The sequence below is a fragment of the Pocillopora damicornis genome, chromosome 9 (genome assembly GCF_964200805.1).
Source record: "Pocillopora damicornis chromosome 9, jaPocDami1.2, whole genome shotgun sequence".
NCBI classification, from domain to species: domain Eukaryota; kingdom Metazoa; phylum Cnidaria; class Anthozoa; order Scleractinia; family Pocilloporidae; genus Pocillopora; species Pocillopora damicornis.
Genome location: NC_142678.1, coordinates 7610079 through 7633417, shown reverse-complemented (window position 1 = coordinate 7633417; position 23339 = coordinate 7610079). Strand labels below are relative to the sequence as shown.

The 23339-nt window shown below is 40.4% G+C and overlaps 1 protein-coding gene across 2 annotated transcripts in view; it reads right to left on the bottom strand.

Moving 5' to 3' along the window:
* Nucleotides 1-23339, bottom strand: part of LOC113684571 (uncharacterized) — a 46547-nt gene that overhangs the window by 8057 nt on the left and 15151 nt on the right. For both annotated transcript variants that reach the window (XM_089183318.1, XM_089183319.1), the window contains 34 exons: nt 22578-22787; nt 21712-22046; nt 21175-21424; nt 20334-20543; nt 19593-19927; nt 18833-19070; nt 18256-18300; nt 17555-17761; nt 16951-17285; nt 16331-16580; nt 16098-16142; nt 15764-15976; nt 15124-15458; nt 14566-14827; nt 14342-14386; nt 14041-14253; nt 12818-13152; nt 12256-12517; nt 12026-12070; nt 11734-11943; nt 11100-11434; nt 10308-10545; nt 9059-9622; nt 8029-8601; nt 7101-7118; nt 6702-6749; nt 5393-5959; nt 4351-4911; nt 3248-3436; nt 2828-2875; nt 2460-2630; nt 1976-2146; nt 1108-1257; nt 39-599 (listed from right to left, as the gene is read on the bottom strand). In XM_089183318.1, coding sequence (XP_089039444.1) covers nt 39-599; nt 1108-1257; nt 1976-2146; nt 2460-2630; nt 2828-2875; nt 3248-3436; nt 4351-4911; nt 5393-5959; nt 6702-6749; nt 7101-7118; nt 8029-8601; nt 9059-9622; nt 10308-10545; nt 11100-11434; nt 11734-11943; nt 12026-12070; nt 12256-12517; nt 12818-13152; nt 14041-14253; nt 14342-14386; nt 14566-14827; nt 15124-15458; nt 15764-15976; nt 16098-16142; nt 16331-16580; nt 16951-17285; nt 17555-17761; nt 18256-18300; nt 18833-19070; nt 19593-19927; nt 20334-20543; nt 21175-21424; nt 21712-22046; nt 22578-22787 — 8574 coding nt within the window. The remainder of the gene's footprint in view (nt 1-38; nt 600-1107; nt 1258-1975; nt 2147-2459; nt 2631-2827; nt 2876-3247; nt 3437-4350; nt 4912-5392; nt 5960-6701; nt 6750-7100; nt 7119-8028; nt 8602-9058; nt 9623-10307; nt 10546-11099; nt 11435-11733; nt 11944-12025; nt 12071-12255; nt 12518-12817; nt 13153-14040; nt 14254-14341; nt 14387-14565; nt 14828-15123; nt 15459-15763; nt 15977-16097; nt 16143-16330; nt 16581-16950; nt 17286-17554; nt 17762-18255; nt 18301-18832; nt 19071-19592; nt 19928-20333; nt 20544-21174; nt 21425-21711; nt 22047-22577; nt 22788-23339) is intronic.

The window sequence follows — 23339 nt, the reverse complement described above, 5'->3', positions numbered from 1 at the left end:
ACTTTCTTTCTCGAAAAATAAAGAGAGGAATCACTCACAATTACTGATTTGACTGCAAGTGTTGTCAGCAAATGTTTGCGACTTGCGAAGAAGATCTACGAATAAATCCACCAGAAAAGCATCCGCATCGCTTTCAACCAATGACTTGAGCTTATTGATATCAACATTGGACCCAATCCCTACAGCAAAGATCCGCACATTTTGATCACGAAGGAGTTGAACCGGTTGGTTAAGTGCCATTGAATCTTCTGTGTGAGAACCGTTTGTTAAGGCGATTAACACCTTTGGGACATTTATCCTTGCAGATTTAAACATATCCGATGTTTTCTTCAGAGCGAGGTCGATCCGAGATCCCCCTTGTGTTTGGATCTGGCTAATACGGTCTATGGCGTTTGCAAATTCAAAGGTGCTATCAAAGTCATCAAAGTTGATACGCGCGGTGGCTTTGTCGTCATAAGTGACCACAGCGGCACGGCTGGCTCCAAGGCTGAAAATCCGCGCCAGATCTCGAACAAAATCTCTCTGTTTCTCAAAGTCACCAGCACTTACTGAGGAGTCCATGAGGTAGATGATGTCCACGCTAGCGGTACAAACTTGAGCTTGAATTAAAGAGAGAGAGAGATAATGCAAATATGCTCGGAGATGAAATTCTGAAATCTCTACCTCAACTTTATCTGCTGGCTTCTAAGTAAATTGAATAAAATGCATCAAGAGGTAGGGAAAAGTCGAGAAACTTTCAGCCGCATTGGCCTACTAATATATCTGGCAAATTACAGTTTTTAAACGTTCAATTCAATAGCCGAAGTCCCACTAGCAGATACATATATTCAAGAATCTCGATGGATTTTAAATCCAATCCAATCCAAGGTGGCTCTTCGTCTACCGTTACCAGGACTGGAATTTGAGCGTTATTTGGACCGAAGAACCCGGAATAAAACTCCTAGAGAATAGTTGTAAAGCAACACGAAATTCAGTCTACAGGTGACGCCTGTTAAAGGATCGAGCACAGGATAAAACGGTGGGAAAAGGACGGGTGACGGAAACGAGTGCCAACTGTACAGGGCCATTCCTGCTTCCCTTTTTAATTACGTGTTTAAAGACACCCACCAGCTGTGCTTCTGCACATTCGCCTGCAGCCGTCAAAGCAACACTTGTAATCACCGACGTCATTACAATCGGAATCACAGGTACATTCGTCTTGAACTAGGCCAAGACATCGCTTGGTTGGCGAATACGGCGGACAATAACCCTCAGGATCTAACATTCGCACAAAAAGAAACAATTGAATTAAAAAACGACTGAAAAGAGAAATTATACTAGAGAATTGAATTTATATTTACAAGGAAAATTTGGAATATTTTGAAAGTCCTTAACCAAGGGCGGCGGGTTGTGCTCAGTCAGTACGCAAAATTCCGTCAAAATATCAAAGTAGTCATTCATTACTTTTACGCCTGTTAAACGACTAAACGTGTTTTATCCACCATTTTGGAATGAACGTTCTTAAATGATAAACTAAAGTACCATAAAGGGAACTGAAACCTTAAAACAAAATAAACTTGCTTAATCTCGTACACGTTTTCCTGACAATAACAGACTCCTTTACTCCGCGAATTCAAATTTGTGAAGTGATGTCGACGTATGAAAGTTCAACAAAAGTTTCAAAAGGGGGTTGAAAACAAGTTTTGTTTTGAGGAATTCATATTCTAAACTTGGACCAAATTGTTCTCTCGTTGCTACCTTAGGGAAGTCGATGCAAGGCAACGACCCTAACAGGTTACCGGTTTTTAGTTAACGAGAAGGAGAACAGTTGGGGTTGCTTTTACCATTCGAGACTGTAACCTTGCGTTTTATAAATTCGGAAATTCATTAAATTTTAGCTACCTCTACCTACGAACATTGCCATGTTTGAGGAATTGAACAACTGCGCGTTTAGAATTTTCTGTAGACAAAACAGAACCGATAATGTTGAACATACCTTCACAGCTCCTTATGCTGCAAGCCCGGGTCTGCTGACTAGGTCCTTCACATTGCCTGCCGCCACTTGTCGGTCTGGGACTGTCGCATCTGCGTTTTTGGGTCTGTAATCCTGTTCCACAAGTCTTGGTGCATCTGCTCCATTTATCCCAAGGGCTCCAGCCTCCATGCACTATCAGCAAGGAAAATTAAAATATTCATGACTTAAAACGTCGGTAAACACCCCTGATACCAGTTTGGCAGAGCATCAGTATCATGGAAATTATCAATAATCTCTTTATCATTAGAAGAACTACTGTAAGATTCATTTTTTCATGGAAAAGGAAATTAACGTCAGCGACTTTTAACTTTTCTCTCAGAAAAAAAAAAAAACGATGAAAATCAATGTCGACGAGTTTCGGTTTTCGCTCTCTCTCACTTGCTTTTTTTTTTTTTTTTAAATAATTCAATCTTTTAAAACTTTTCATATAGGGAAGAGGACTCACCGGGGCAATCCCTAATTTTACATTCCCGTGACTGCTGACTGAGTCCTTGACATTGCCTCCCTCCATTTTGTGGCCTTGGACTGTCACATTTGCGTTCTTGGATCTGTGATCCTTTCCCACAGGTTCTGCTGCATCTGCTCCATCCACTCCAAGGGCCCCACCCTCCATGCACTATTCAGTAAAATTAAATATCCAATATTAAAAACATCAGTATACCGCCTGGATGACAGTGTCAATTGTTGGTAGAGACAATGTTGAGCGCAGCAACGGTTTACCAGCTGAATGCCTATGTTAGAAGTTGTAAAATGAATATCCCAGGTTGAAAACATCGGTATACCGACTGGATGACAGTGTCATACTGTTCTTACCTGTAGATCTGGGCGTTGTCTGGATCACAGCTGGGGTTGTGACAGCAACTGAAAAAATTCATTTTTTAGTGAAATCACTTGTTAGAAAACGTTGAGAGCAGCAACAGTTAACCACCTAACTGCCTAAGTTAGAAGTTGTAAAATTAATTATCCAAGATGGAAAACACCGGTTTAACGCCTGGATGACAGTGTCATATGTTAGCAGAGCATCCGAATGTGGTTCCTGACTGACGGGCCCTATTTTCATTTCGTCATAGTACGGTCGTGGTAACTATTTGACATTATTTTTTTTTCCATATCATTTGTTATTACGGTTTCTATCGCTATCATTATTATCATTATGATGATAATTATCATTTATTTTTTATCATCAGCAGAACTATTATCGGATTCAGTTTTCATTTACTGACGAGGACGTACCGGGACAAGCCTCGATTTTGCAATTTCGTAACTGCTGACTGGGTCCTTGACAGCGCTCCCCTCCGTTTTGTGGCCTAGGACTGTCGCATCTGCGTTCTCTGATCCGTAGTCCAGTCCCACAAGTCCTGCTACATTTGCTCCATTCATTCCATGGGCCCCAGCCTCCGTCTGTTGTAAGATTTGCCGAACCTTGTTTTGTTACAGCGTCGGAGTTCGAAGTGCATGATCATGTAGACAAGTTGTAGATTAATAAGCACATTTTTAAAGTAATATATGGTAATATTCATCGATAAGATTTTTGCTTAACATTAAAGTAAATGTATTTCCAGCTCACAATTGGTTTATGCGGCAGCGTTCGTTCTTTACCATGAAGCACGCGGGATGTTTGGAGAGCATGAAAGGTAAATGCTCTCTAAAAACATTTTTAACACAGCAGTTTGAATATAAACAATGTGCAGTAAATCAATATAAATCGTCAGTTTTGTGTTTATGGCACTTATCGAAAATCGTCAGTTTTATGTTTATGGCACTTATCGAAAGGCGTTCTTCTTAAACTGATATTTGATATTAAACCCGCTTTTCTTGTAGCTTGAGGTAGGTTGTCACGTCTAAGGTGTTTAACACGCTTTAGTGTAGACTCTTCGGTTAGCCCATAGTTCATAACATTTACTATGATTAGGCAACTAACGCAGCGACTAAATTTCATTTCCTCTTCGATTGGGCACCTCTATGATTATCAAGGAAACAACCAGTGATGACCTGTTTTGGATTAAAGGAAAAATGTACTCCAGAAACCATATCTTTCTATTTGGGCTATTTCCTGTTTATGAAGTTAATTTCAGAACGTTTAGGTTAGTCTTTGGAATTTAAAAACGATGCTAGTAGTTTTAAAAATGTTTATAACTACTTTTTAGACGCGGAGATATAAATTGTATTCGTTTAGAAGCAGAAGTAGTATGCGTCTCCTTTTATAATTTAACACGAAAGTCAAGACTAGAGCTTGAATTCAATGTAGAAGATTCTCTTCCGAAATTACTTGGAAACTGCCAATCCTTCCTGTCCTTTAGTGGATAAAAGGAATATATAACGTAGATCACACTCACCTGATAAAATTGCAGATACAACCGTTGGAACGTAACTTGGTAAATACTCAGATGCTTTCGGTGTCACAAAGTCCTCTGGTCGAGCAACTAGACGGCGAATATTTGGAAAGTTTGACTCAGATCCGATACCCAGGACAGTTATATTTATATCTTGTCTACGTAGTGTAGCTGACAGAGAATCTATGTTTGCTGGGTTTTGCGAATCTGTTGTGGCAATCAATACGATAATCTTCGGCACGTCAGGCTCGTCTTGGGAAAAACCTCTTGGTGCAAATCTCAAGGCCCAATCTAGCCCGCCACTTAGTCCACCAAGGTATCGAAGCTTGTCGACAGTATGCGAAAAGGGACCAATTTCTGGGTACGCTCCCATGCGGATGGCGAACTCAGGAAATGTATCATATATGATGACGGCTGACTGTGTATAGTTGGGACTGTGATTAAGCGCTCGTACCAAACCCTTGATGAAATCTTTTTGGTTCCGATAGTTTACTTGTCCAACCAAAGAAGATGAGTCCATAACGAAAATGACCTCAGCTTTGTAATCTTCTGGCGTCTTGGATTCTTTTATAAGGAGCAAAAAAGAGGACGTTCATATAATGCAATTAGTGCTCATTCGGTCTATGCAAAATATCAAGTACTATCAAGAAAAGGGTCTCAAGATCAATTGGCCGTAGAAATCCATTCATAGAAAAGGTGACCATAATTTTTTCACATTCATTCATTGTTAGAAAATGCTCCTGTAGCTTCACGTAACAGTCTATCAGAATTTTAGGTTTTGAAGCTATTTTAAGTCTTTACACCCTAACATCATTATGCATATTCTCCATAATGTTCCCTTTAAATTTCCTAAGGTGCAAACCAGGAAAATTTAATTGACAATCAAGGGCTTCTTTGGTTGTGATCATTTCCTTTATTCTTGTGACCTTAATGTTTGATTCAGGGGTGATATTGTCACTCTTAGGGGTCAAAGGGTTAACAGAATTGGAGCAGAACACACGAAGTTAGTGATTTCGTCAAAGCAGTCCATCTTGCTAAAACTTACCAGCTCTAGAAACTGTATAATAAACTATTGATGGCACATTAAGTTTCAAATCACCAGACCGAGGAATCTCAAAGAAGTCAGTTGTACTCTCTACAATAAGTCCTAGCTGCTGATCATCGGCGTCGACACCTACACCGATGACATAGAGGATTGCATTAGTGTCCCTGACATTTTGCACTATCTCTTGCAATCGTTGAGAACCAAGCTCTGGAGACTGTCGTCCGTACGTTATCAAAAAGACAACGTTGGAAGCGTTTTGGCGTCCAAAAATAGCAAGGTAGTCCGTAGCTTCTTTCAGAGCTTCCTGGATGTTTCTCTTTCCTCCAAGGAGAGTCACAGAGTCCACGTTGTCCTCGAACCGTTTTCCTCTAACATGGTCGTATAATCCACCAATCAAAATGGTTTTGTCGCCGTAACTGAACACCGCAGCATGAGAAGCAAAAGGAGAAACATCGAACCGCTGAGCCATGAGTTTTACAAATTCCTTCTGTTTTTCTAGGTCACTTTGGGTGACGCGGTTAGATGTGTCTACAATAAAGACGATGTCCATTGAAGGGGAATCTCCATCTGAAAGGTAAATTAGCTCATTAGAACATATCCTTTTATACAAGTGTTTAGCCAGAGTGATGTGGAGCACGATGAATACATTATTGTGACATCGTTGTAGCTTGCAACTTGTCGTTAGATAATTTAGAATGTAAAGGACACAATTAGTTGTTCGTGAATAGCTTGTTGCACGTTGTGTTTTGTACTGATTTGTTGAGAATGTATGTACTTCCACAAAGGGGGTTTGCCACCAACTTGGAACTACGTTGAAAAAATGTTAAGAGCAGCAATGGTATGCCACTTAAATCCCAAGCTATTAATTGAACAAAATAAAACTGCGAGCCCTACTTTACATCTGGGCCCGTTGCTTAAATTGCAGCTACATTTGATTTAGAGCTAGAAAATTGAACTTGATTCGCATTTCTCTCGGGAAAAGGACTGTAAGCGTTTTGGTAACGCTACGTTCATATAGTTCAAAGGTTTTCGTTTCTTCCTAATCAAGAGTTGGTTGTACGTTAAGTCGTTCGGTAAAGTTTAGCCGTTGTTTAACAAAACCGCGTTCTAAAATATCTTCGTTTTAGTTGAATCTTTTCTCTGAACATTCAACTTTGTGAACAGTGACACGAAGATCGTAAGCTAAGAGTGGAAGGAAATTTATTGACTAAAATCAACCCTCTTATAGAGAGTACACGAAGCCCACCGCTTGCGTAAAAACGTGGTTTGGGTTAGACTTTGTGTAAATGACCGGCCTTACGGTTCTTACCTGTAGGGCCAGGCGTTGTTTGGATTGGAGCTGTAGTTGTGGTAGCAACTGAAAAAATAATTTGTTTGTAAATCATTTTTCGGACAATGTTGAGAGTAGCAACAGTTTACCGCCTGATTGCGAGTCCCACTGTGGTGTATAACTACAAACCGGAGGCCTCCTGCTTATATAGCAGTCAGGATTTATCTAAGGTTAACAGTTAATTTTTGTTCTGATCTCCCGCTAAACTCTCGGTTGGTTTTTATCGTAATGTACCCGGTACATTCAGATTTACTTCTTGAAAGTATGTTTTGTTGCAAGATTTTTCTTTCGTGGTTTAATTGACTTGTTGCGATAGTTTGGGGGCCTTCCTTTCTTTCTATCACGAGAAGAATTCCACCAAGTGTTCAGTGTTCTTACCTGTAGATTGTGGAGCAACTGAAAAAAAAAAAAAAATATATATATATATATTAGTCAGATAGTAGTTACCAAAATGGGATTTGGACATTTTCCTGGGTGCTTTACTGCTTATCCCAAGAAATACTGTAATAAGTTTTTGTGACATCAGGCACAGTCAAAGATTTTTATTTCGCCTGAAAATTCCAAAGAGACCGACTGATATAGAAAGACTTTGGAGTTGGAAAGGACAATAGAGAGAGACAGTTTTTACGAGTGGTATTATACGCCACATACCCACAAAATATAATTGAATTAATAAATGAATAGAAGGAATAAAATAAAGCACAAATGTGCTCTGACATTGAACACTCGGTGATTCCTTGCCTCAGGTAAATTTTGGTTCGAATCTACTTTAAAATGATGGTTTTAATGTAAACCGGTGAAAAAACTTCGTTGAGCAGGAACACGAAAAAGACGAGATTACAAAGCCCATGTCACAGTGACACCAGGCCAGGGAAATAAAAAACAAGCCACAGTGGTGAGCGGTGAGTGCTGTCATCACTACATCATCTCTGCTCTGGTCCATTCTCCAAAGTCGGATAGTACACTAAGGGTCAGAGTTCCCGTCATTGTTAAACATCTTAAACTAAAAATCAGCTTTTTAAATGAATTGTTTAAGTGTCCATTAACGAAGCTACACCTAAGCCCTTGGAGGAAAGAATCAACCCATAAGTAACCAGCAAGTAACTACCCGCATATCCTTAATACATTAACCATTTAAGAATTTGCAGAGACGAGAAAAAAAAAATCAGGGGTATGTTTCCACTAAAAGATGTTCTGTTGATAAAAAGGAGAATTCTAAATCTTCGAATCTTTGGTGGAAACGAATTATAATTACAGATCACACAGGCTCCTTCGTAGGTAGTTATAACAACGGAAATCCACGTACCGTATTCTTTCAAAAGGTCCTCCGTCAGCATTGCTGTCTTTTGAGGGAGGTCGGTGAAAGAAGGAACGGAAAAAATTTTTGTCTTAGCTTTATCCCCTCCCTGGAAGTAACTTGGATCCACGTCACCCCCAACCGCAAAGATATGTGTTTTCGTTCCAGTTTGGTGTAGAGGTTTGACAGCTGCAGCGAATGACTTAGCATCTGGTTCTTGTCGGCCTGCGGTCACCAAGATAACAAACTTCGGGTTATCAGTGCCGACGTCTTTCAGGACGTTGGTCGCCGCTTCTAAAGCTCTGTCAATTCTTCTGCCTTTTTTTAAATGTGGCAGATTATCCACTATTCTTTCCAAAGCGGACTTGCTTTCCCGATTATCTATATTCAAAAGTACTGTTGCTTCTTCGCTGTAAACCATAAGTCCAACTCGAGAGTCGCTTTCGCCCGGATAGAGGTTTAGTCGGCTCATCATGGATTTAACAAATTCTTTTTGAGTCCTGAAATTAACAGGAGTTACCTGTTTGGACGAGTCAAGAACAAACAATACGTACGTCGAAAGATTCAGCTTCTTGGGTGCAACTGTGAAAAAAGAGAAAAAACACAATATTACATTGTTGAACGAAATCAACAAAACTTTGAGAAAGCTTCATCACGGCTTCTTATCCATGTAACGATATACCAAGTTTTTCAAAGTCATAAATTGTAATCCATTGCAGGCCAATACACGACTTTGCTAATACTATGTCCAAATTAATGCTAGGATTGGCCATCCCTAACCAGGTCTCTCGAAGAACAACTTAGTACAGATTCGTACGCGAACCCACGAATTTGAAATAAAAGGTTTTCGTTGAAATTTTGTACCTTTCGGTATGTTTACGGTCGTGATTGCATTCCACACAAATTAACGATCACCTCAGCCCATTACGAAAAGAAAGATATATATATCGGTCAAATCTGGAGAAGCTTTGAAAATTATATCAGTGGCTTATTAATTAGGCATAAGGTTTTCATTACTCATTAATACAAAAGGACCTACCCGATTCACTCAAAATGTAACTTCCAACTTGATTGACCTGTTTAGGAACATCACCGTTAGATTCTACGGTAAATACACTTTCTGTCTTGTCCACTAAGAATCTAAAATCTTGAATTTTGGCGGAAGGGCCAACCAGCGCAAGATACGTCCTCACACCTATGGCGCTCAGCTCATTGATTACATCACCAGCTGAGTTCTTGTCTTGCGGTTGCAGAGGTTTTCCAGAAGTAACAAGAAAGATGACTTTGGAAACAGAAGACGGAGACTTCGGAAACATCCCTGCCGCCTCCCGTAAAGCATCGCTAACACTGCGGTCTCCTCCATAATGAGGAACTTCATCAACCTTCGATTCAAACTCGGTAAGTGATCTGAAGCTTTCGAAGTCAGAGATTACCGAAGGTCTGCCATTGAACACAATAAGGGCTGCTCGGGTTCCTTTTGGATCGATGTTTAAGTACCTGGCAAGAGACTTGACGAGATCTTTCTCTGTAGTATATGTAGAGGCAGTTCCGCTGGATGCATCCATTAAGAAAATAACGTCGGCTAAATACTTGGCCTCGGGATCTTGTAAAGAAATTTATAATCGCAAATTGAACAGTAATTTCATTGAAAGAAGAAAAAAGTGCTAGGAAAGCAACTTTTTTCCAGGAGTCTCATACAACCCTTTCTCAACCTAAAAGGGGTGCTTAGGATTAAAATCACGTAAACTGCAGCGCCTATAGCTTTGCAAGCAATAACTTTGGCTTAAAATTGTCTGGGGACATATCGCACGATAAATGGTATTAGAGCAGTTAGTGTTTGAATGACAAAATTGTTTTTGTCACTCGTTGCAAACCGGCATTTTTAAAATAAATAACTGACCACGAGTTAGCAAAACGAAGCTCTCCGAGCGAAGCCGCGTATTATTTACTGTACGCCGATCTTGGCATCTTACAAGCTAAGAGGCGTGTTACAAAATTGGCACAGTCACCGTGTTATATCGTGCGAAGTTGCAAACAAGATCTTAACACGTTCCTTTGTTTCTACCGTGCGAAGCAAGACAATGGCTACCAAGTTAATGAGGCAAGTAACTTACACGCAGCTAACGTCTTAAAAGCTCGTTCTTTTCTTTTTTAGCGTGCTAGTGTGCGGTGAGTGTGCGTTCACCCTATTCCCTAAAATCCCGTGGAGGGTCACAAATAACAGCAACAGTATCCAAAATACAGAAAAAAACTTTAAATGCAATTAATTCACGCGAATTGATACATACCTTGGCATATCGCTTTTCGCATCTGTGGTGCAATTGCTTGAAGTTCTCCAAAGGACGAGGGTGTCAAAACCTTATCAGGACTGGACGCAATTTCTTCCAATTCATTTCTATCTACTCCGTTACCGATACCGATAGAATACATCGTGACCCCCTTTTTCTTGATTCTCTCGGAGACCTCCGGGAGGCTGGTATATTGTCCATCTTTCGTCTGCTTCCCATCAGTGATAACAATGACAATCTATGGGGGTGCATATTAAACGAACATAAGACAAGAGAGCAACAGCAATAAAAAGTAACAGACTTTTGGCTTATTTCAATTTATTGTTAGGGATGCAGTCAAAAAGTTATCGGATTCGCCTTAAGTGCAAGGAAAAATTACTGTGAAAAAAATACGGAGACAAGAGACGAAATAAAATTCAAGGGTGCTAGGCTTGAGTTAAAGGCAAATTTCAAAAACTATGAAGAAACATATATAATGAATCGGGTCAGAACGACCAGGTTTGAAATTGTTAGAGGTAGATATGAATACACATGTTTATGGAAAGCTATAAAGGCTTATCTCTTTCAGGGCGCCATTAAGGAACTTTAATTGCTAGTTTAAACATCTATTTGTTTAGTTTTAAACTTTATTTCTGACTTAAATCTCTTTAAAGCATTAATGGACGCAAGGCACTGGAAGTAAAATTAATTCATGAAACATTTAGTAAGGCTAAGAGAATATCAACAGTTGATATTCTCTTAATAAGGTAGACTCCTGGTCTATTATCCAGATTGCTGTCGAAAGATGATTACCTTCGCTATATTTGGCCTCATGCCGTTTGAAGTTTGGAGGATATCTCTGTCTGCGAGCTGGAGAGCTTTGTCGGTGTAGGTTAATCCACGCTGCCAACGCATTCCGTCAAGCACTCGATTCACCCCGTCTGTATCCTGAACATCTTTGAATCTCATAATCACGGTAGGATCAGTACTGTAAGCTACAGCTGCCACGTGAGTACGCCCAGGACTAACGTCTAATTTGCTAACCAAAGCTTTCAGAAACCTTTTTGTTCTTTCCCAGTTTGTCTTGCCAATACTTGCGGATGAATCGACGATGAAAGCCATGTCCAATAGCGGACGACAGTCCTTGTCTACGTGATAACAGCGTGAAAATCAAAGTAAACCCTCTATATGTTTTAATCTAGGTCAATATTTACTTTCGATCGAATGGATTAAGATTTCTATCGAATGAAGTTAATAACATGACCCCCTTTCTAGCATGTTAAATCAGTAAAAGCTGCACTAAACTGTAGAAAAATTAAGCTACAAAAAAACAAACCAAAAAAATGACAAAAACTAAATTGGAATTCCTAATATGAACTAACTTTGTCATTATACAACATGAAACAATTAGCATATACAAAGAGATAAATTACGACGGAAAACCTACCACATGGTCCTGTTTTTACTGAATAAGCTACTATATTTCCCAGGCAAGACTGCTGAAATAAATTGCACAAGCTTTTATCTTGTACACCATCGTTCGAACAAACAGGCTTCCGAATATCGGGACAGAGTGGACAAATACATTCTGCTTGATTCTCTACAACACGACAGCCACGATTGTATGGGGCTCTGCATCCTGTCGTTTGGCAAGGATCTGTGTGATTTGATGAGAAATATTTCCTAATTAATTATCTTCTCCTGGCGGTTGAAAGTAATTTTGAAGAAAATTTAAATACCTGGGGTTGTTGGCAAAGGCGGTGTTGTCGAGGGTGGAGTTGGAACTGTTAAACATTAAAATGAAGGAAAGTCAGAAACAATTGGAAGCTTTAGAGATGTAGTCATCTCCAGAAGCAAACTTATCATTATAAAGAAAAAAAGAACAGAGTCAGAAAGACGAAATTATGCGAGTACACCCTGACCTTGATAATACAGGGATACCGCCATAACCGTGTTCAAAGCCACTTACCCGTGGTGGTAATAGTTAGCCTGTCCTCACAAAATTCTCTTGTCAGCAGTGAGACGAGCTTTTGAAGTTCTTCGAATGATGACGAGCTAAAAACATACTGTGGGCCAGATGAAATCTCCAGAAGCTCCACACGGGCAGCTTTATTGCCAACGCCGAGAGCATACACAGTTACGCCTTTGTTTTTCATTCCTTGAGAAGCCACTGAAAGTTTGGTGTAGGGCTTTGACGTGGTTTGATTACCGTCTGTGATCACAAAGGCCAACTGTCCAAACACAGTGTAAATAATATTCCTTATCAATATAAATCTTAAAGCGAATACAACAATAACCATGGCATGCTAATGCCGGACTTAAAAGGAAATACAAACTACAGAAAACTCTGCATTAGTTATCATTCCCTTGAATATAAAGATCAATTAAAACAGTAAAAGATTAAATAGGATAATTTCAAGACGGAGATGACCTCCTTTTTTTTGGGGGGGGGGGGGGCTGCGTTACTTGTATTTAAAAAAAACAATTAATTTTGAAAGGTAAAAAAACACAAGGTTTTAAACGGTCCTTACCTTAGGTACTCGCCATCTCATCCCGTTTGCTGTCTGAAACAGATCTCTGTCCGCTAGGAGAAGAGCTTTGTCCGTGTAAGTGAAGCCACGTTGCCAACGCATCTCATCTAACTTTCGGTTTACCTCTATTGTGCTCTGGATGTCACTAAATCTTGTAACTACTACGGCATTGTTACTGTATGCAACAGCTGCTATGTGTGTGGCAGAGCGACGAACATCAAGTTTACTGACCAAAGCCTTGAGGAATCGCTTCATTTTCTCCCAGTTCTTACGTCCGATACTCCCAGATGAATCAATTACGAATGCAATGTCCACAACGGCGCTACACTCCTTATCTGCGTAAGAAAATAAGGGGTAAATAAGTGCTTCCACATTAGAATGCTGATTTCTATATGAAAACAACAAGGTGTTACCAGAAAGGGTAAATGGTGGCTTAGCGTATTAGGGCCTGTTTGCATGAAGGTGAGGTGAGGTAACCCGCCTAGCCGTGGTCGAAAAATAAAACGCGTCTACATGCAATCTTACAACCCCGGGGTGCTGAGGTGAGGTTTCTTGAGGTTGCTGTTGCGCTCGTAATTATGGAGTTTGAGCAGAGGCGTCTCAAGCTCACATCTTGAGAAAGACGAAAGATTAATTCTCGCACAATATGTATTTATTCATGAAAGCGTCACGTGTTGTGTTTCGCGGTGTCAGGTTACACGAGGAACCGTTGACTTAATATGTTATACGGAATAGTTTGGGAAACGAAATATGGTCGATTTACAACGCTAAATATTCCGAAATGTGAACATTTTACACTCCTTGTGTGTCCGTTGCGGTTTCGGGTGATTTCTGTCATGAGACGGCTTGGAAATGTACAAAGTTTTAAAACACACATGTTTCGCTTTTGAGCTTTTTGCCATGAACGCGGCCCCGGCTAGGCGGGTTACCCCACCTTGAGACGTTTACATGGCAAATTGTCACCCCGGCTGACAGGGTTACCCTACCTGGCAGACCGGGCAACCCGCCTAAGCGGGTCACCTTACCTATCATGTAAACGTGATCAAGATAAAATAAGAAATTATATGGACAGGCGGGTTACCCCACCTAGGCGGGTTACCTCACCTACCTGGGGCCCCCCACCTCCATGCAAACAGGCCCTTAGTTCTTTAACACACTGACAATAAGAGAGGTGAAAATGTAAGTAATAAGCCAAATCACTAACAAGTGAATGGTAAACATACCACAAGGCTCCTGCTTGGCAACGGTTACGCCCTTAATATCTCCCTGACAAGCTTGTTGTCTTAGATAACACTCGTTTAAGTCCTGGACACCGTCTGTTGCGCAAACAGGTCGATATATATTCTGACAAGCTGGGCAAATGCACTCCACCTTATTGTCTACTACGCGGCAGCCAATATTGTATGGAGCTCTGCAGCCCGTCGTTTGGCAAAGATCTGTGAGATTTGATGAGAAAATATTTCCTTATTAATTATCTTCTCCTGACGTTTGAAAGCAATTTTGAAGAAAATTCCATATAAGTACCTGGGGTAGTTGGCAAAGGCGGTGTTGTCGAGGGTGGAGTTGGAACTGTTGATTAAAATGAAGGAAAGTCAGAAACATTTGAAAGCTCTAGAAATGCAGTCATCTCCAAAAGCAGACTTACCAATAAAGAAAAAAAAACAATGTCATAAAGGCGAAATTATGCGAGTACACTCTGACCTCGACAATCCAAGGATACTGCCATAACCGTGTTCAAAGCCACTTACCTGTGGTTGTAATAGTTAGCCTGTCCTCACAAAATTCTCTTGTCAGCAGTGAGACGAGCTTTTGAAGTTCTTCGAATGATGACGAGCTAAAAACATACTGTGGGCCAGATGAAATCTCCAGAAGCTCCACACGGGCAGCTTTATTGCCAACGCCGAGAGCATACACAGTTACGCCTTTGTTTTTCATTCCTTGAGAAGCCACTGAAAGTTTGGTGTAGGGCTTTGACGTGGTTTGATTACCGTCTGTGATCACAAAGGCCAACTGTCCAAACACAGTGTAAATAATATTCCTTATCAATATAAATCTTAAATCGAATATAACCATAACCATGGCACGCTAATGCCGGACTTAAAAGGAAAAACAAACCACAGAAGACACTGAACTGGTTATTATCCCCTCGAATATAAAGGTCAATTGAAACAGTAAAGATTAAATAGGATAATTCTGAGACGGAGATGACCTCCTTTTTGGGGGCGGGGGGGGGCTGCGTTACTTGTACTTAAAAAAGGACAATTTGTTTTAAAAGGGATAAAAAGAATTTTTTAAACGGTCCTTACCTTAGGCGCACGCGATCTCATCCCATTTGCTGTCTGAAACAGATCTCTGTCCGCTAGGAGAAGAGCTTTGTCCGTGTAAGTGAAGCCACGTTGCCAACGCATCTCATCTAACTTTCGGTTTACCTCTATTGTGCTCTGGATGTCACTAAATCTTGTTACTACTACAGCATTGTTACTGTATGCAACAGCTGCTATGTGAGTGGCAGAGCGACGAACGTCAAGTTTACTGACCAAAGCCTTGAGGAATCGCTTCATTTTCTCCCAGTTCTTACGTCCGATACTCCCAGATGAATCAATTACGAATGCAATGTCCACAACGGCGCTACACTCCTTATCTGCGCAAGAAAATAAGAGGTAAGTAAGTGCTTCCACATTAGAATGCTGATTTCTATATGAAAACAACAAGGCATTAACATAAAAAAGAACAAAAGGAAATACTGAGGGTGAATGGTGGCTTAGCGCATGAATTGTTTTTAACACACTGACAATAAGAGAGGTAAAAATGTAAGAAATAGGCAACATCACCACCTCATCACCACCTCCATGTAAACAGGCCCTTAGTTCTTTAACACACTGACAGTAAGAGAGGTGAAAATGTAAGTAATAAGCCAAATCACTAACAAGTGAATGGTAAACATACCACAAGGCTCCTGCTTGGCAACGGTGACGCCTTTAATATCTCCCCGACAGGCTTGTTGTTTTAGATAACACTCGTTTAAGTCCTGGACACCGTCTGTTGCGCAAACAGGTCGATAGGTATTCTGACAAGTTGGGCAAATGCATTCCGCCTTATTGTCTGCTACACGGCAGCCAATATTGTATGGAGCTCTGCAGCCCGTCGTTTGGCAAGGATCTGTGAGATTGGATGAGAAAATATTCCTTAATTAATCGAAGATTGTGGTAAAAATATTGTCTAAGTAGTTCACTTTCTTCTAAAATCGGTATCGAAATTGGTCGAAAAAGCAGATAAATACCTGGGGTTGTCAATAATTGAGTTGTTGTCGGAGGTGGAGTTGATACTGTTGAGAAAAGATAGCGCATAAAACATTTTAAAAGGAGACATTTGAATATTTCCCTAACAAATTCCAATAGCCAGGTAAGCTTAATCAAGAAACAATATATATATGAAATATTGACAATTTAAAGCAACGCGCTCTTCACTTGTTACTACGATAATTGTACCTCTGCATTGTTTACGTGGACCGACCTGATAGTTTGTGCTCACACAATCGCCTTATCATCTCTGGGGCGAGATTCTGGAGATCCTGAAATGATGACGATGTTAAAACGTATTGTGATCCGGATGCAATTTCTTCTAACTCTTCGCGGTTCGCTCCCCTACCAACTCCCACGGCATATACAATGACTCCTTTGTCCTTCATCCCTTGAGACGCTACTGAAAGTCTGGTGTAAGATGGTACTTTTGTTTGCTTGCCGTCTGTGACCACAATTGCTAACTAGAAAAAAAGGCAAGTTTTTTTTTTAAAGTATTCTTAGAATAAAAATGTCATTATTTTGTTACAGTGAGTCAAATAGATTTGACGAGTATCTGTAGATCGTTTGCCTTTGGAATATGTTTTTGCTCAAACGCATCAGATTGAATGACTTCATGTAATCAGACGTAATGGATATCGGGGTTGATTCCCATTCAAAATACAAAAAGTTTAGGTGTGTCGGGTCTATTCAATATTAACTTATCTTGGCACGTAAGAACCTTTCTTTCTTATCTTGGCACGTAAGAACCTTTCTACACACTCTATACTCACATTCCTTAGAAATATGATACTGAAATGGTAACAGCAAATTTAGACACAATAGAACCTGTACCTTTGGTACGTGTAGTCGCATCCTGCCTGATGTCTGGAACACCTCTTTGTTTGCAAGAAGGAGAGCTTTGTCCGTGTAGGTAACACCACGTTGCCATAGCATTCTATCAAATAATCGGTTAACCTGGTTGGTGCTCTGCAAGCCGTCAAATTTCATTTCCACTTTAGGTTTGGTACTGTATGCAATAGCAGCTATATGAGTGGCAGAGGAATCGACGTCAAGTTTGCTGACCAGAGCTTTTAGGAATCGCCTCATTCTTTCCCAATTTTTGCGACCAATACTTCCAGATGAGTCGATAACAAAGGCGATGTCCACCACATTGCGGCACTCCTTATCTGATAAAAATTTGAAAAAGACAAAGACAAGCATCATGATTTTTATTCAATGGACTACAAAGCTACCATAATCATTTAGAAGGATTCCCCTGAAACGTATCCTTGGATATTTTAGTTGTATGGTTCTCCAATTCCAAAGTAGCAACACTCTATACTTTCGGAACCGACAGGTCAAAGGTGCCGCATCATTTGAGTACCTACTACTTTCATGAAGTCAAAACACCAAGAAAACGTTTTCAAGAGCTATTGTTAAAAGGTATTAAACTCACCACACGTGCCCTGCTTTGCAACAGTAACACCTATATCTCCCTGGCAAGCTTGTCTTCTCATGTGGCAGTCGCTCTGATCCTGTACTCCATCAGTTGCACATACAGGGAGGACTATATCTCGGCAAGTGGGGCAAATACACTGTGCAGTATTGTTCACTACACGGCAGCCTTCATTGAACGGAACAGTGCAGCCTATAGCACATGGATCTACAAAATGTATAGTTGAGTCAGCTTTACTCACCCTAGGATGGCGAGCTCGGAATAGCAAGAAAACAATTAAATAAATATCCACATGCAACGGAACATGACTAGCTCACGCATAAGAGAGAGTCGTTTACATGTTGGTCGACATTCCCTGCATTAACATTTGCTGGGGATTTTCTCTGTCAATAATGCTTTTCCCAGAATAGTACGAGCGTATTTTTCTAAACCATTAAGACAATTTGAGGGATTCTGTAGCAAAGGTAGAGTTTCACTTTGTTGCACCCCATGTTTTCTTATTTTAAGCAATATGCCGAACTAGCTTTCTGGGCGATTGATTATTTTCTTCTATTTGATTAAAACTCGAACTCGTTACCCAGTAAGCATTTCCAGCGCCATTTCCAGGTTGAGGGAAAAGATTTCCAATCGTTACCAAAGTGATTATTTCACGATTTAACGTGGAACTCGATGACGACAACTAGATAAAGTGGCTCAATTACCTGGAGTAGTTTGTGTTGGAGTTGTTGAGGGTCCAGTAACATACGCTAATCAAAAAGAAAGAAAGCATAATTGTCACATTCACAATTTTGGATGGTTGAGTCACAATATCTGCCTAAATCACTTTAACAGGAGGGATAATGGAGGGATAATGAGACTTGATCTTTGTCCAGTCCAAAATCTTCATCGGTTGCCTGTAAAACATTATACACACTGAGGGAAACCGTTAGTGTTGTTTTTCTGATGAACATCAGGAATCTCGGGAAAAAAAAAATTAACTAGTTTCCCAAGGGACCATACATTAAGTGCCTTGTTTTATATTTGTACTTCCCTTAAACAATCATGTGGCAAAAACATGCTGTTGTATTCAGCACGCCGGCAACAAACTGCGCAATTGCATCCCGGTCGGGATACATTTAATGTGATTAGGGGTACGTGACCAAGAATCAACTAATCACAGTGCTTGTTTTTTGGGGTGAAAGTCTATAACAATACGCATTGTTAACTTTTTTCAATAACTAACCTCCTATTTCCAAATAGAAGCCATGTTTAAGAAAATTTGCAGAAATTCTTCTATACCTCTACAAAAGCGGTGTCTTATCCCCCCGGCTATATTCTTTAGATCTTTAAATGATGCTGAAGTATAAACATTTTGTGATCCTGAGGCAATCTGTTCAAGTTCAGCTCGGTCGACCCCGCTGCCGACCCCGAGAGCGTATACAGTGACACCTTTGCGTTTCATTCCTTGAGAAGCCACGGAAAGCTGCGTGTACGATCCCGTTGTCGTCTGCTTACCATCTGTGATTACAAAGGCTACCTAGAAAGTATTATCGGAAATATTGAGTAAAAATCATCAAAATGTAATGGGAGTATAGGGGAAGTGGTGGAAAACATTTTACAAACTAGGACCCCTCTTTTAGAGGGAGGAGTAGATAAGAGGACAAGGGGCTCCAAAGGAGGGAAGCGGGCAATAAAGGGAAGCGGGCTGTAAGATAGACCACCAGTCTTCCTTGTTGTAAAGGGACTTCAGAAGAAACTATGGTTTGCTTCAAATAGAGGGGGCTACACGAGGTAACATGAGCATGGTGTTAGAGTTTATATGACATACAATCTCTGGGGATATCAAAGCGCTTTCAAACAAGGAGATGTTATAGGTAACCTGAGATCAGACTCGAGCGTCATCAGGTTGTTCCTAGCGATAAATCAAAACGAGTGCTTCATGTAAAAAAATGAGCAAAAGGAAAGAGAGATCAAGGTGACTAAGTATGTGGGCTACTTTTTCTAATTCGGGTAAATTTCTTGAAATGAAGCCCACTCCTTCTTAACGAACCCTTCCTACCTTTGGTACACTAGATCTCATTCCCTTTGCAGTCTGAAAAAGTTCTCTGTCTGCAAGCTGGAGAGCTTTGTCCGTATAGGTCAAGCCGCGTTGCCATCTCATAAAATCTAACACCTGATTAACCTGAGATGTTCCTTGAAAGTTACTGAACGTCATCACCACCTGTGGATTCGTACTGTAAGCGACAGCTGCCACGTGTGTGGCAGAAGCACTAACGTCAAGTTTGCTGACCAGCGCTTTAAGGAATCGCTTCATTCTTTCCCAGTTACTGCTCCCAATGCTACCAGAGGAGTCAATGATGAAAGCTATGTCCATGATGGGTCGACAGTCTTTGTCTGATAATGAAAAGAAGTAAATGATTCTCGAAAGAGAAACATAGAGCGACAATGTTTTAAAATTCTATACACAATCAAATATTGAATTCCAACTAAGAGACAAAAGGGTAGTCAAGGATGCAATCAATACGTCCAAAGAAACATGTAAAATATTTCAAATATTTCTGCGAGTTTCATCTCCGCTCTCCATGAAAGAGGCCAGTTGCCTCTTCATCGAGGGCGCAATTTTTTTTGAAATTTCTCTAATGGGAATGATTTGTGATGATCTTGTGTTTCTTGTTGACGGGTGCACGTCAAAATTAAACTCGTTTTATTTTATGATTACAACTCCAAGAAACTTTGAAAAAATCTGGCGAGGGAGACGAATTGTCAACATACAAGATGGAAAAATGGACAATCAACGCACCACATGATGTCCGCTTCGCAACAGAAACATTAACATTTCCTTGGCAGGCTTGACGTTCTAAATGACATTCACTCAGGTCCTCGACGCCATCTGATGCACAAACAGGCTTCAGTATGTTCGGACAGGTGGGACATATGCACTGGGCTGTATTGTCCACAACTTTGCATCCGAGGTTGTATGGAGCATTACAGGGAGTGGTCAGACAGGGATCTGTTAAAAAAAAGGTAAAATAACTTCAATTTAGAGAAAGAGGTTTTTCGTCCTACGAGGGACAAAGAAAAACTTCTGAGTCCCATGAGGAATCGAACCTCAGACCATCGGATTCCGCGATCTCATCCTCTACTACTGAGCGGCAGCGAGTCTACGGTGAGCGAGGTGCACACTGCTAGGATCAGCGATGTCGATAGCGTCATGTTAGGGACTGTGTCCAACACTCGTGACAAGACGAAAAATTCCTTTCTCTATTTCTTTAGTGAGCTAAAAACTTGCCATCGTTCTTAAACTATTTACAAACTTCAATTTACCTTGAAGTGCTCAGACTAAGAAAAACTGGTCACTTAACATTCCGTTTTAGCCTTGGCTTTTCTAAGTTCCGCTGTAAGACACACAGGAAACCGCGATTAAAGAATAATGGAAAGGTGGAGGAACACGAGATTTGGAAAATTCTTGCTCGGATTGTTGTCTTAAAAATTTACTCTCGCCGATTAACACCATGTTGCGGTGTTTGAGAAGTAAAAGAAATACTTGTTATGCACGTGCGCTGACACAGTAACCTTTATGAACGGAAAACCTATCAAGGGAAAATAACCAGTGTAAGTTCGGCTCAATGCCATTCACTTACCAGGTTTTGATACTTCGCATACACTCTTTCGTATTTTTGAAGCCTCGTTTTGGAGGCTTTCGAATGATGACGATGTAAATACATAATCTAGTCCCGATGCAATCTCTTCCAACTCTGCTTGGTCAACTCCACTACCAACCCCAATGGCATAGACAATGACCCCTTTGTTTTTGATTCCTCTCGAGGCCTCCGAAAGTCTGGTGTATTGCGATGTCGTCGTCTGCTTACCATCTGTGATCACGATGGCAATCTAAATGAAAGGAATGTAATTTCAAAAAAATTTTGAAATCAGATAATCGAATCAATTGAAGTGCACGGAAAGTCTAGTAAAGCTATGAAATAAAAAAAAATGCGGCATATCTGATCAACCTTTCCTCACTTGGAAAAAGAAATAATCGTGACGCGTAGCGCTACGTTCTTAAATAACAAACATAAAACGTCTTTTCTAAAATTCCGTGTTCCGCTTAGCTCATTAGTTGGCCGTCATCACGCGTTATGACACGCACACAGAAATCTTGAGGAAAGGGGTCTTCTCACCTTCTTTGCATTTGACCTCATCCCATATGAAGTCTGAAATAGCTCTGAGTCTGCTAAAAGAAGAGCTTTGTCTGTGTAGGTGTAGCCACGCTCCCATCGCATATCATCGAATACTTGGTTGACCTGCAGTGTCCCTTGGAAGCTATTAAACCTGAGCACCACCCGAGGATTGGTGCTATATGATATGGCAGCCACATGCGCTGCGGAAGGACTAACTTCGAGTTTGCTGATCACAGCCTTAACAAAACGTTTTGTTCTTTCCCAATTCATCCGGCCAATACTTCCAGAAGAATCAATGATAAAAGCGATATCTAAAAGAGGGCTGCATTCCTTATCTAAAGAGAAGAAATGCAGAGTTCAAAGTCCAAAAATGAGTGAAATCGAACAATACAACGAGAAAGGAAATGATAACATTTTGGATTATAGTAAGTTAGAGTAGTTACATGTCGTATAATTTGGAAGTAAGCGTTGCTCGTAGAATGAGCAAGAAATCAAAATATCGCACAATGCCTGGTGGTAAAATGGGTGTCAGTTTACTTAAGACTGCTTTAATGCTGGCAAATTCCTAAGAAAAGTACTCTTAAATGAACAAACTACTATTCAGTTGTGAGTTATACAAGAGAGACTTAAACTTGAAAGAGGCTATAAAATACGTCCTCGGTGAGATAGAAAAACTCAAAGCGACAATTGAAAACAAGAAAGAAAAACGCCAAAGAAGAACAGAGAAGTTAAATGCACAATTGAAGAAAATTAAATCCTGACTAGTTTCACAGACCGGGACACAGATCATTTCGATCAAGTTGAGTTTTAACCAACAAAATGAATAATTTCATGAACAAATCGCCACACGTGCATTAAGTACTCACCGCATGGTCCTTCCTTTGTAACGTTAACCCATATATTACCACGACAAGCTTGCTGTTTCATGTTGCATTCGCTTTGATCCTGTACACCATCAGATGCACAAATAGGCTTCAGGACGTTGGAACAGGTGGGACATATGCACTGTGCCCTGTTGTTCAAAGCTCTGCAACCCTCGCTGTATGGAGCATTGCAGCTACGTGTGGCGCAAGGATCTAGAAAGGCACGTGCAATAAGTTCAATTAACTATCACCATAGTCATTTGCAAACCTGTACAACATTCCACCTTCTTCCATATTTTGGAGAGAATACTTATGTACAGTGTTAAGGTTTAAGTATCTTCCTCTTTGTGAAAGTCTGGATTTTACAAATGATTCCTATTAGCAGTTGTCCCTTCTGACAACGTGGCTGTGCACCACAAGTGACGTAATAGAAGGAAATGCCGACCTCTCCAAGAGCCAGTGGTGTTTGGGGAGACATGCAGAATAAAATTGTATGATCCGGTGCAAGAATGTGTTGGTTTTTTGGTTTTATCAAGCGAACATATTAAATACATTAAATACATGTCCCAGTCACTTCAAAAGTGGTTCCTACAAACGTATGAAAAGGCGGACATATGCCTAACTGAGAAGAACCTTTGGCAGTTTCATTGTTACAATTTTAAAAATATAAACATAATGTAAATATGATACAAAGGACGCTCACTTATAACTAAACGATCATTTGCAACTGATATAAAGAAGAAAAGGTTTTCAATGTGTCTTGGC